The sequence below is a fragment of the Trypanosoma theileri genome, assembly GCF_002087225.1.
Source record: "Trypanosoma theileri isolate Edinburgh chromosome Unknown TM35_Tth_36_V1, whole genome shotgun sequence".
Lineage (NCBI taxonomy): Eukaryota > Euglenozoa > Kinetoplastea > Trypanosomatida > Trypanosomatidae > Trypanosoma > Trypanosoma theileri.
Window position 1 is genome coordinate 196,023 of NW_021639878.1, and position 14,057 is coordinate 210,079.

General features: G+C 36.1%; 3 protein-coding genes across 3 annotated transcripts; all 3 read left to right on the forward strand.

The window, feature by feature from the left end:
* Window positions 1-564: 564 nt before the first annotated feature.
* On the forward strand, window positions 565-7,119 carry TM35_000361690 (uncharacterized protein; the record flags this gene model as incomplete). The annotated part of the gene is made up of 1 exon (XM_029029354.1): window positions 565-7,119. One exon carries the CDS (start codon window positions 565-567, stop codon window positions 7,117-7,119), a length of 6,555 nt encoding a protein of 2,184 aa, XP_028879375.1.
* A 575-nt stretch (window positions 7,120-7,694) lies between these two features.
* On the forward strand, window positions 7,695-8,636 carry TM35_000361700 (uncharacterized protein; the record flags this gene model as incomplete). The annotated part of the gene is made up of 1 exon (XM_029029355.1): window positions 7,695-8,636. One exon carries the CDS (start codon window positions 7,695-7,697, stop codon window positions 8,634-8,636), a length of 942 nt encoding a protein of 313 aa, XP_028879376.1.
* A 1,173-nt stretch (window positions 8,637-9,809) lies between these two features.
* Window positions 9,810-13,418, forward strand: TM35_000361710 (lipin; the record flags this gene model as incomplete). The annotated part of the gene is made up of 1 exon (XM_029029356.1): window positions 9,810-13,418. One exon carries the CDS (start codon window positions 9,810-9,812, stop codon window positions 13,416-13,418), a length of 3,609 nt encoding a protein of 1,202 aa, XP_028879377.1.
* Between the last annotated feature and the right edge of the window lie 639 nt (window positions 13,419-14,057).

The window sequence follows — 14,057 nt, forward strand, 5'->3', positions numbered from 1 at the left end:
ATATCTGAATGATACCACTCTGTTTTTTTTTTTTTTTTCTCTTTTCTTTTTGTATTCTTTTGTGGTTTGAGTGTTATGTATTTGTGGTTATTCAAATGTAGTCCGTTTCATTCTTTCTTTTTTTTTCCTGTTTCGTTCACTTTTTGCATGATGTTAGACAACTGTCACAGGATTCCATTGTTAATATATATTGTATTTATTTGCCTAGAAAAAGTTGTTGTTATTATTATTACTAATATTATAATTATTTATTTGGTTTAGGTCTTTCGATATTGAGTGTTATTGTGTTTTCTATTTGATTTCTTCTTTTTTCTTGTTCTCTCTCTCTCTCTCTCTTATTTATTTATTTTTGGTGACGTTGATGTATGTATTGATTGATGGATTGCTATTCCTCCTCAGCCTGTAATATCCAACTGGCAGCGCAGAGAGGAAGTGCGGGAATTGCCCCTACCCAAAAGAAATAAAAAAAGTATTCTCATTCATATATATATATACATAAATAAAGAAAAAAAAGAGAAAGAGAAGCATATATTAGTGTTAACAGAAAAAAAAAAAGAGAGGGAAATGATGCAACGAAGAACGGCAGCAGGCTCCACATCTCTACAACTCTTATTACTATTAAGAGAACACACACACATGGCATTCTCTACACAACAACGTAACTGTAGTAGTAATAGTAATAGTAATAGTAGTAAAGCACCAACCCAACAACGATCATTTACTTACCGACCACATCAACTCTCGAATCGAAACAATACTACTACTACTACTCCTCTTAACTCTACTAATACTAATACTAATACTAATAATACTTCAACATCTTCACTAGACTCCTCACTATCGACGAACCCAACAACAACAACAACAATGGAGAAGACATCATCTGTGAAGGTGACGATTGACTCACTCGCACCGCCGTCTCCGTTAACGGCGGAAGTTGTTGTGGAGTATTTGGCCGCACTGCGTGGACTGCACCAGTCGCTGGGAATCGCACAAACAACTTCACGGATACGCTGGCAGGCACGAGATTTTCTCCTTCGTGGAATAACCCAACAATCATCCACAACTTCATCATCTTCTTCATCTTCTTCTTCTTTGAATAGAGAATTTAAGGGATCGTTGGAAATGACGGAAGAACTTGCATGTGCTCTTCTAGTTACTTGTGCACACTTTGAAGTATCGATTGTGGAATGTCCATATGGACTTTCTACTGTGAAACTTCTACAGGAAGTTTGGAAGAGACGACTAACGACCGTCTCTTCCTCCTCTTCAGAGCTATCGGAGGATACAAAGTGTAATAATAATAATAATAATAATAATAATAATAATAATAATAATAATAATAATAATAATAATACTAAAAACAAGAATAGTATTAGTTGTGAAGATGCTGTATTGCTTGGACGACTTGCGATGGCGTTGCTGGAGCAATTATCAAATCGTGTTCTTCACCACGCAGCGGAACATCAGACGATCTTAACACAATTATTATGTGAGACCTTCCTTCCTGCGGTGATGGTGTTATTACAAGATGATATGCTCTTTGCAGGGAATAGGAATGAAGGTAAAGAAAGGATGACTGTTGAAGAAGCAACAGCTTTTTCTGTTTTACTCTCAGCATTAACAAAAGCGGCAGTAACACAATGGGCAAGACGTGGAAATACAATAAATACACAATCCGTTATTTTATTTGGTTCACCATCCGTATGCACATCATCATCATTATCATCATCATTGGGAGTTGTACCACTTTCATTATCCACATTAGCAAAGAGATTAGAAATGTACGCGAATTGTTTCGTCACTTTACAAGCCAAAGAAACGGCATTACCAGTATTACGTTTCTGTACACTTAGTCAATGTATTCCAGTCTTTCTCGCTGCCCAACAACAAGAACAACAACAACAAGAAAAAGAAAAAGAAGAGAAAGAAAATAAGAGAGGCGATCATATGGAAAGAGATCATCACATGATGTCCTCATTAATAACATCCATCACCACTATTCTTCAGACCGCAGTTGGTCCTGCGGATTATGTTGTTTCCCATCAAGTAGCGAATATCGCATCTATTTACGCACGCGTATTGTGTTTTCATCCAATAATGAAAGAAAATAATAAAACTATCATATCTTCTTCTTTTTCTTCATCATGGATGATATTTGAACATCTTATGATGGGAATACAGGAACAAATGGTGTATCATGTAGAAAGCCTCTCACCATGTACAGTGATGCTGCAGATTTGTGAACGCGTCACTCCATTTGCGAGAAAATATCTTTTCTCTGATCTTGCGGCTTTATTAAGTGCCTTGACAAGAATTTACCGAATTGTATGTAAACAACACAATACACAATGGTTGCAGAGTAGGAATTCTATAAACACACAACATGTGAAGAGTTCAAAGAAGGAATTAACGGATTCTTCTAAAGGAACGACACCCAAACGATTTGAACGGCGTCGTGCTCATACTACTACTAATACGAGTAAAGTTACTATTTCACAAACAACAACAACAACAACAACTTTAACAAGGGAAAAGAGTAGTGATATAACTTCTGTGGAATCCTCATTATCATCTTTACCAACAAAATCCAGTTTTATAGTAAGTAATGAGGATATTGCAGAGATTGAGGGAGAATTGGAGGTTTTATTAGATGCTTGTGTAGTAGTGATTGAACGGCATATGCCAACAACATGTAGAAGTCGAGGGGTACTTGTTGCGCAACAGGGAAATGAGAGGATGAATAATAATAATAATAATAATAATAATAATAATAATAATAATAATAATAATAATAATAATCATCATCATACTAATAATACTGTTGAGAATGGAGACATAAAGAAAGATTCTACCTTGGCGCTTACAAAAGTTGGAGCTTCACAGGCAAAGGCACTTGGTGGAAAAAGTCGTCTTTTAAAGAAATCCATAGCATGTAGAGAACTTGTTATGATTGCGGAAAGTATTCATGCACTTAGTTGGAGACCTTTTATGGCCTTTCAAGAAAGATTACTGGTTGCCCTCTCTTCAGAGATTGGACAAGTGGAATTAAACTCTCAACAATATGTTCATCTTATTCGTTTACTCCTCCGTTCACCTCCTGCAATTCCTTCTGTTATTTTTCACGCGGTTGGGGATAGACTTAAACGTCTCATTCATGCAGAGGCTGTTACTATAGAAGCAGCACGAACAGCCCTCTTAACAACAACAGCAAGATCATCTATTAATAATAATAATAATAATAATAATAATAATAATAATAATAATAATAGTGAGAGTGTGGATAATAGAGTAAATGGAGATGAGAAGGGTGTGTTGGCTGCGGCTCATGTACGTTCTTTACAAGATAAACCTCTTTCTCTATTAGATGCATGTGGTGTAGTCTTTACTTTTACACAGAAAATGAAAGGGAGTTCACTTCCTTTATTATATGATCTTCTTATACGTTGTGGTTATCGTATTTTATGCAGTTGTTCTTCCTTCACAGAGTGTCAAGAGAAACATACAATAATGGCATTAATGATGTTTGTAGCGAGTGCAACTTATGTGATCCATCATGCAGTTATAAAGATATCAGAAGATCGTGGGCTTCGATTTATTTCAGCCTGTAGAGATCATGCAGCGGGATTATTAGTAACATCTATACAAGAGGGAACGAAGAAAGATATCATAACAGAATCAACAACAACAATAATAAGAGGAGAAGGAAGAAAAAGAAGTGGAAAGGAATGGTCTGGTGAGGCATTTGGGTTTTCTTCTCTTCGAGATATAGCTTATGCATGTATGATGATAGAGCCATACACATTACAGAGTAATGGAAATGATATCAGATGTATTTATCAACATCTGCGGGATTCATATATTTTGTATACATCCCAATGTGATAGTCTTGAAGTGGCCCAATTTACCATGGAACTTCTCGCCGTAACTTCATTGGAAAAACTATCCACTACTACTACTACTAATGATAATAATAATAATGGTGATAATAATAATAGTGATAATAATAATAATAAAACTAATATTACGTCGTTATTATTATCATTGCAGTTGCCCCTGTGGATGATTGCCCCATTGCAATTACGTGAACGCTGCGTGGGAAATCGCCGACTTCTCACCTCATCATTTCTTCCACTTCTCTGCAGTACTCCCACAACGATAAATGCGGATGTGGATCACTTTCTAGAATTAATCCGCAGGCATTGCCGTACCTTTGCCACTCTCATCATCACACTATTACTACTCCGCTGTATACATGCATCCACCCCACTAATGAATAGTAAAGCCGTGCGAGAAGTGCTATTGCGTAAAGTAACTCAACTCACTCGTCGAACGGCTCATCCAATGGAATTATTTTATTTCTTTGAGATGTATGGAAATAATACAGACGTGGTATCGGCGTGTGTGAGTGAATTAGTGCCAACGGCGGTGTGTTTTTCAGCGAAAAATGCCTTTGTGCCTGTTGTACTTATTAACGCCGCTGTTCGTGCTGTTCGTCAATTGCCATCTCGTGAATTAATTCAACGTTGGTTTGCGGTGATGTCTCCACTAATTATTTCTGCCGTGATGTATTCTCGTGAGCCGCTGGATATTGTATTGGATTTATTAGAATGGATTGGAAGTGATGATCCACAGTTAATACAATCCATTGTTCGTTCCTCTGCGGCTTTGCAGGCTATTCACGAGACTTGTAGTTTTACTATTTCCGGTTTAACACTTCTGCGATTACTGTTAATGCTGCAAGGGGGAAGTCAATCCAATACAACAATGCGTCGATTACACAGAGCCGCAGTGAAATTACTTCAGCTCAGTCATGTGCATATACCAATACAGCAATTAGCTCAGACAATGTTATTACCATCTCTACAGGGAACCACACTGGCGAGACGGTTAACACGACTTTTTATTTTTCGTATGGAATGTTTACTTGGGTCAACTAGACGAGAACGACCCACACGTTTATTAGAGACTACTACTACTACTACTACTACTACTACTATTATTATTAAAGAAGAAGAAGAAGAAGAAGAAAGGAATGTGAAGTTAAATTCAAAAAGAGAAGAAGAAAAAGAAGAGTGGGATAAGTCCTTAGATGGATTAGAGTTGGAACATTGGTTGACATTACTACGCTATTCATCCTCAGGAACACCGTCTTCACATCGTTTGCTTGTGGAGATTAAAGCCGATTTGGCGGATAAGGCACGTCGAAGAGGAAAATTAATTGAATCATCATCTCATGTGGATGATCAAGGAAATAACTTCACTATGGAAGAATATCAAGAGAGTAGAGAAAAGAAGAGTGATATCACTTCTACTACTTCTTCTTTTTCTTTTTCTTATCGTGGATTGGCAATTGTTTATGCCTTCTCTGAACAGAGAATACTTTCTTTACATCATTCACTTGGAACCTTTCCTTTTATTCGTTTTGTTTCCGCATTACTGCGGCAAACGGCACTAGTGGGATCTCTTCAATCATCCTCCTATATACTATCTAAATGTATATGGATGTATGATGGGAGTTTATCTCCATTATCACATGAACGTGTACAGCCATTTGTGCGATTAGCCAATCAATTAGTAGAAGAAATGTCTACAGATTTAAATGGATTTGTACGGCGTGAAGAAGAGAAACAACAAAAACAAAAACAAAAACAAGAAGAAGAAGAAAAACGGAGTGAAGTGAAGAAACGTACAAAAAGAGAAGTTATGATAGATGTGGAAGCTATTTTGGAGTATATACAATTACTAGATCTCTATAATCCACAATCATATGAAGAACGACTTCTCTTAACAGAACAACAAAAAGAAAAAGAAAAAGAAGAAGATATAGAAAATAATAGTGAAATGGATGTGTTTACAGATGATGTGGGAATGCCACATCGTTATCTCTATCGTTTATTAATATTATTAACACAACACTGGGGTGAACAAACAGGAATAATCAACACAAATACAATTCCTATTCGTATGTGTAATATATCTTCTCTTTTTAATTACTGCGCCACATCATCAGTGGAATCTCTTTCCTCTTATACACCATATACACCCTTCTCTGATGTGAAGAGTCATTCTCCTTCTAATGCGATTCATTATTCTTCCATGATGGATATATTTGGTTCTGATAAACCACTCATCACAGATGTATGGATTCCAATTAATACAGTCTGTACACATCGGTATAGAATAGAACAAAGTGTCAAGACACGACTCTTTACGGCATTAATGCGATGTTTACTACGTGAGGATAATACTACTACTAATATGAATAATAATAATAATAATAATAATATTAATATATCATCTACTGCTGCTGCTGCGGCTACGAGAGCACGATTAGCAACTCTAGGCCCACGTGATTTGGCTTGTGTGGTACAGGCCTGTGCCCAACATTGGAAGAATACTAATATTACTAATACTATTACTATGAATACTATTAATACTAATGATAATAATATTAATAATAATAGTAATAATAATAGTAATATTAATATTAATAGTAATAGTAGAAATACAGCTGCAGCTGCAGTTGTGGGAATAGCGGTGGAGCTTCTCACGGATTTACTCCCGAGTACAACCGCCGAAGATCTACACGATGTCGTTATGTCCCTTCTCCCATTATTACCCAATCCCCATTCACAATCACAATCACAAGAAAAAGAAGAAAAAGAAAAAGAGAAGAAACTACCTAATACTACTAATACTATCACTATGAATATCACTACATCTATGCAGGAGATAAATTTTGTGGAAGTCCGACGTCTTCTTGCACATGTGGCGGTAGTGATGGGAAATGACACGGAGCGATTTCCACTGCCGTTACTTTTCGCAATTCTGCAGAGACTACACGTACCGCATGGATTGGTTTCCACCGCATCTGCACAGCGAATGTTGGCGAGTCTACACGCATCTGAAAACACTACGGAAGAACAGTCTTCACAATCTTCACAAAAACAACAAAGAGAAGAAGAAGAAGAAGAAAATGATGATGAAGTGATGATGATGGGAAGAATAGAGGAGACGGCGGTGAGTAGCCGGGGATTTTATGCGGCGACAGTGGCGCTTCTCCGGGAAATAGTGGCAACCTGCAATACCACTTCTTCTACATCCTTTACAGAGTAAACTGGTTCTGTTTGTGTGTGCATGCCTAGTGAAGGGAAATGAACTATATATATATATATATATATAACTATGAATGGATGAGAATAAACGAAGGGGGTAGATATCATCAATGGGATGAATCTTTCTTCTTGTTGTTATTTTCTTTTTTTTTTCACAGAGAAAGAAACGGTAATCATAGGGTACACTGGTGTGTTTCTCTCTCCCAGTGTTTATCTCTATTGATAAGAGAGAGATACACTTATTCACATCACAATACATTGCTGGATCACAATATTCACAGAAATTTAATATGGAAAGGAAACTATATATATATCTAAATTATTTCTTTCTTATTGATGTGTATTTACCTGTTTTTAGAAGAAAATAAAAGTCGAAAATGTACTCTTGCTTCTTTTCTTTTCTTCTTTTCCTTCTGACTGTATATATATATTATATATATATATATATATATATATTATATGAATTTAGGGTAATTTGTACATTCAAAAGAAACCAAAAAGGATATCCATCACTAGTACTACTTTAGTTTATATATATTCTCTCTCTCTCTCTCTCTATAAAGAGAGAGATTTCACATGCGGACCAACACAGAAAATAATGATGAAAAAGAACATCATCTCTCCACACTATCACCATACAAGCGGGCAGAGTATGAGTGTGTGAGTGGTATCACTACACTACGGCAGGCACTTCACAACGTCACCCAACTGGAGAGTCAAACTAATAATAATAACTATAATAATAATAATATTTATAGTAATAGTAATAAGAATAAAAAGAAGAGTAATAATAATAATAATAATGAGGATAATATGATGGAATTGATTAGGGCACGACAGTCTGCACGGTATGCACATCAGCAATTAGACAAACTCGCAAAAGACGCCCAACGTGCGGCCCGTCGTGCGAATAATATTTACGATGCGGATGTGAAGGAATTATTACATCACGTCGATACAGCCAAGCGGTGGTATCGGGAGTGTTTCCGCGTAGTTCCCGCATATGAACAAGAAGAAGAAGAAAGAAATATATCTACACAGGCTGTAGGGATAACAGATCTCAGTAGACCACTTCTCCAGGGGAATGGTAAGAGTAATGATTATTATCCTTATAATAATAATAATAATAATAATAATAATAATAATAATAATAATAATAATAATAATCTGCAGACTTCATCCTTCTCTCTTCATGAGGATAAGGAATTTCAAAGCTACGCCGCACAAGTGCAGGAGAACTCGGAACTAGCAGATGCCGCACTGGATCGTATTGCCAACGGTATTGTGCGATTGCAGGATAATGCGATTCAACTCAGTAGTGAACTGCACACACAGGAAACATTATTGTATGAAGTGGAACGGAAAGTAGATTTGACGACGGTGAAATTAAGTGGACTTAATGCGAAACTGCGGAAGGCATTAAAGAGTGTTAGACGGAGTGATTGTTGTATGTATGTGTTTTGCTTTTTCCTGCTAGTAGCAGTGATTGTGGTTATTATTGTTTTGATTAAACAATAATGATAATAATAAGTGAAAGAGTGTATTTTAGAATTCCTCTTAATGACATTTTATTTTAATAATAATAATAATAATAAAAAAAAATGAATAAAACGAACAATTCCCTACCGATACTATATAAATAATCAGTCTGTGCATACTTATATATATATATGCATCTATTTGCGAGTGTATTTATACCTATATTGCTATAAAAGAAACATTCCCCTCCCCTTTCTTCTCCTCTTTCTATGAGAACAACAACAACAACAACAACAACAAGAGGAACAAACTCTTTGAAAGAATTCTTTCAAATAAATAAATAAATAAAAATAGTTTATATATATATATATATATATATATATATGAGTTAACTTTGATGTTAAATATCTTTTCTTTTTTTTTTCTCTCTTTTCTTCTTCTTTCATTTACAGTCAAGCAAGGAGATCGAGCCAGCCTCCCCTCCCTCCATTCCTCTCTTCAAAAAAAGGAAAAGGAAAAACAAAAAAAAGAAAAAAGTCAGTGAAAAAAGATACATAAAGAAGAACAAAATAAACAAAGAAAATAGAAAAAAAAGGATCAAAAGGAATACACCCATACAAAAAAGAAAAAAAGGAAAGAAAAAGAAAGAAAAAAGAAAAATCAGCACAGGGAAGGAAGGAAGATAGTCTAGACGTACAATCTAAAGTTGCACACGGACGTTTAAACATCTCTCTCTCTCTTTTATTTATTTATTTTTACTTTGCTTCTCCCAGAAAAAGGTTGGAATAACAGTAAACTCTGTGGAGGTGAAAGGTGAGAAAGAAAACAAAAAAAAAAAAAGTATTTGAACAGGAGATATTCAAACAAACCAATAGAGCAGTGATCATTTAAAAACAAGAAAAACAACAAAAAGGCAAAGCGAAACAAAGCAAAGCAAAACAATAAAAAAAGAGAAAAGAAGCACAAATAGAAAAAAAAAAAAGAAAGGAAGAAAAGAAATTATTTTATTTGTTTTTTTCTTTTCTTTCTTCTTCAATTATATATTCACGTTATCACGGTGGTTCTGGCGTTTCTTATTCTCTCTATCATTACACTTCCTATTACTATTACTACTACTATTGCTACTACTGCCAGTAGGCCCACACCCTTTTATTTCTTCTCTTATCGACGACCAACAAACAAAAACAACAAAAACAAAAACAAAAAAAAAAAATGATCTCCAGCATTGGTGGATTTCTCAATCTCAACAATCTCGACATGACGAGCAATGCCAACGATGTCATTGTGGTTCGTCACCCCAGTGGACATTTATACAGCACTCCATTTAATGTTCGTTTTGGAAAAGTAAAGGTGTTGAGCCCAAGTGATAAAGTTGTGCATGTGGAGGTGAATGGTGTGCAGACAAATGCGGTGATGAAGATGGGCCCTGATGGAAAGGCATTTTGGTTGAAACTCACACACCGCTCGGAGTGTGATCATGGAAGACCGGAATCACCTATTATGATCACCGTCAACGATAGTGAAATTAATATGAATAGTAACCCTGTGGGTAATCAAAACAAGAATACTACTACTACTAATAATACTAATACTACTGGTAATAGTCAGAATAGTACTGGAGAAGAAAAGGTAGTATCTTCTCATGAACTACCATTAAAGCTTCCTCAGTCAGTAAAAGAGGTGGAAAAAAAGACAAAGGGAAAAGAAGTAGAAAAAACAACATCTATGCATAAAGAAGGAGATGAAGTTGCGGGTGATGAAAATCTTTTGACAAAGGAGGTTAGTGTAAGAGAAGTACGTGATAGTCATCGTAAACGTAATTCTTTAAGAAAATCTTCTGTGCCAAATCAAACCATTTTACAACTTATTACAGATTTGGATGGGATAATTAAACAAATGCAAGAACATCAAGAGAAAATTAAAGATGGTAAGGATGATGATAAACCCCATGTGGGAGAAACAATACCATCTGTAGAAGAAAACCAGGATGAATATACGTCTAAATTAGTTAGACTGCAAGACCTCACGAAGGAGTTAAACCTTGCATTAAGTCAATTAAATGTAAATCCTGTTGCTGCGGATGCCGCTGTGGCTTCTGTACCTATTAGGTGTGGTGGAAAGATTGAAGAAGAGCATGTTTCTTTCTCAGCTTTTCCACTACAGTCACCAACAACAAACACAACAACAACAACAGACACAACTTCAACTACAACAGCAATACCAATCAGCACAGAAACAACAAAAGATGATGGGGAAAAAGTCTGCAAAGAAAAAGATGAATTATTAAATACAATTAAAGAACATTTGGTAGAAGCTACTGCGGCTTTACGAGCAGCTAAAGCCGTTATAACCGTAGAAGCTCTTGCCTTACCAGAGAATAGATCAATTCCCACAGTGGCGAGTTCTGTAGCAAGTGATGATGCCTTTGACTCTCATGATGATCATTATTTATTTGAAGATCCTTTAGGTACAGAGATGTATGACTCGGATGAGTTTGTCTCTCCTACGGAAGTTCCAGATAATATATTATCAACTACACATGGAGTGGCCTCTTCTGGTCTTGTTCAACTTCCTTCTTCTTTTGCTGATGCCACTTCTACTAGTATTGCGGATACTACTGCTGCTGTTGATACTACTGCTGCTACTACTACTACTATGAATACAAATAAGAATACTACTACTACTACTACTACGGATGAACCGCCTCTCATCACTACACTGTTGCCAGTTGGTGGTAGTAGTGTTCCTGGTGGACCGAACTCCACACCGAGAGTCTCTATTACGATGGGGGATGAGTCCATAAGCGTTGATGATGCCATCTACAACTACAGTAACAACGATAGCAGCAATAGAAGTAGTAGTTTCAGCAGTGCGAGCAGTAGTGATGGTTGTACGGCGTACCTCGCAAGTACATTAGTTCCCACGGAAGCGGATTTATTACGACTAAACTTAGTGGAAGGACATAATCGTATTCGGTACATCACACACAGTTCATTACGTGGAGAAGTGGCGGTAGAAGCAAATGTATACTTGTGGGATAGCACGGATCGCCTTGTTGTGAGTGATGTGGATGGTACAGTAACGAAGAGTGATGTTTGGGGTCATCTTATGCCACTTATTGGACGTGATTGGACTCATCCCGGTATTTGTTCTCTCTATAGTAAGATTGAACAGAATGGATATAAGTTTGTTTACCTCACCGCACGTAGTTTATCACAAATTAGTATGACACGTAATTTTCTCTGGAAAGTGGAACAAAATGGTTCTCGATTACCGAAAGGACCAGTATTAACAACACCGCAACGTTTTTTTACCGCTCTTACACAGGAAGTATCTAAGAAATCACATTTATTTAAAACGGCATGTTTAAAACAAGTTTTGGATGCTTTTCCATCACAGTGTAAACCCTTTTACGCTGGTTTTGGTAATCGAATTAGTGATGTATGGAGTTACGCCGCTACTCAGATTCCAAAACATAAAATATTTATTATTGAACCAGATAGTGTATTGGAGGTACATAATGTGAAAAGAACCTATAATGATCTTGCAGGAATAGTAGATGTCGTTTTCCCACCCATTGTAAAACGAAAAGTACGATCTAGGCGAATAACGAAAGGCGTAGTAAATAATAATAATAATAATAATAATAATAATAATAATAATAATAATAATTCCAATCCCTCTGCTGTCTCACCGGTGAGTCATGATGCTGGAAGTAATAGTTCTTTTGGTAATGGGAGTGGTATTATGGTAACGACATCCCCTGCTCTCTTTTCATTAGAAGAGGCGGAATCCCCATGTAAACAGGCGGTGAGTGAAGAACAGCAGTGTCCACTGGGATCTAGTGGGAATACAGGCGAGGGATCCTCCTCCTCATGTGTGGAATTAGATATGGAGAGAAAACCCAATTTAACCACATCTACTTCAAGATATGAAGATAGTATGGATGTTGCTGTGGATCAGGAGTATGATTCGTATCTCTACTGGCGTGTGGAACCATCCGCTCTCATCTCAACATCAAAGACGGGAAAACAGAATAATAATAATAATAATAATAATAATAATAATAATAATAATAAGGAAGGGAAGATGACAGAGGAAAAGCAAAAGAAACCAACACAGCAACAAGGACTTTTAAATAAGTGGTTGAATTTTAATCTTGGGTTAACGCCTGCTAGTGATAATAATAATAATAATAATAATAATAATAATAATAATAATAATAATAATAATAATAATAATAATAATAATAGTGGAGGTGGTGGAAATAAACCGCAAGAGAGTGGTGGAAAGAAAACAGCCGCAGCTGCTGTGGGAGGGACAACACCATCGGTTGGTAGTGATTCCCTCAACGCCAGTGGATTAACACAAACTTCAGGAAATGCACCCGATTGCAGTTTAGTTGCGAGTACAAATGCCGATACCCCAATGATGCCAACAACAACAACAACAACTCATACAGTGACGATTACTAGTGAGAAAAAGATACCGCCGACTGTTGGAGGAACAAATTCAAATACGGTAGAAGCCACAAAAGGTAAAACTCCTGGATGTGAAGTTGTTGAGATATCATCTCTGGCTACTACACCTACTAATACTGCTGCTGCTGGGAATACTGGTAAGAATTCAAGTGTGAATGGGAAAGAAGGATCATCACGTAGTTGGTTATTTTGGAAATCCACCAGTAGTTCGTTTAACAATGGAGCTGGAGAGTCTACATCTGCGGTGGGAGGGGAAACTATGAAGAGGGAAAAGAATACCGAAACGACAGCCAACACAACGGCTTTACCACAAGTTAAATCTCCTGAAAAAGGAAAGTAGACCGTCCTCTCTCTTTCTTTCTTTCTCTCTTGATATCTCTGTGCTAGTGTTGGGTTTTTTTTCTTTTTTCTTTTTGAATTGTTTTTGATATGTGTTTTGACTTCATTTATGAAGTATATTATTATGTACATAAAAAATATACGTACATTTACATGGACATCGCATGATCATACAAAGAAGGAAAGAGAGAAAGAAAGGGAGAATCAACCATATGTTACTACAGTGTCTTCAGTAACAGGAAAAAAAAAAGAAAATATAATAGGAATGGATAATGAGAAGAAGAGAGAAAAAAACAAAGAAAGTGGTTTATTGACTTTTTCTTTTTTTTTTTTCTCTCTTGTTTTCTTAGTTATATTATTCCAATCACGAATTGGAATGATAATTGATATTCCATTCTGTTTCTTTTTTTTTTTCTTTTCTCTTTTTTTTTTCGCTCTTCATATTCATGTATTGGATTACCACGTCTTTCGATGCGTTTCGTTCTTTGTTTTTTTATTGTGATTATTGTTTGCTGTTTGATTCTAATTTCTTCTCTCTCTTTTTGCTTTTATTCCATCCTTTGAGAAAGAAAAAAAAAAGATTGTGTGTTTCCTCACATTCTGTGGTATTGAGTGTTATCTGCCTCTCTCTCTCTCTCTC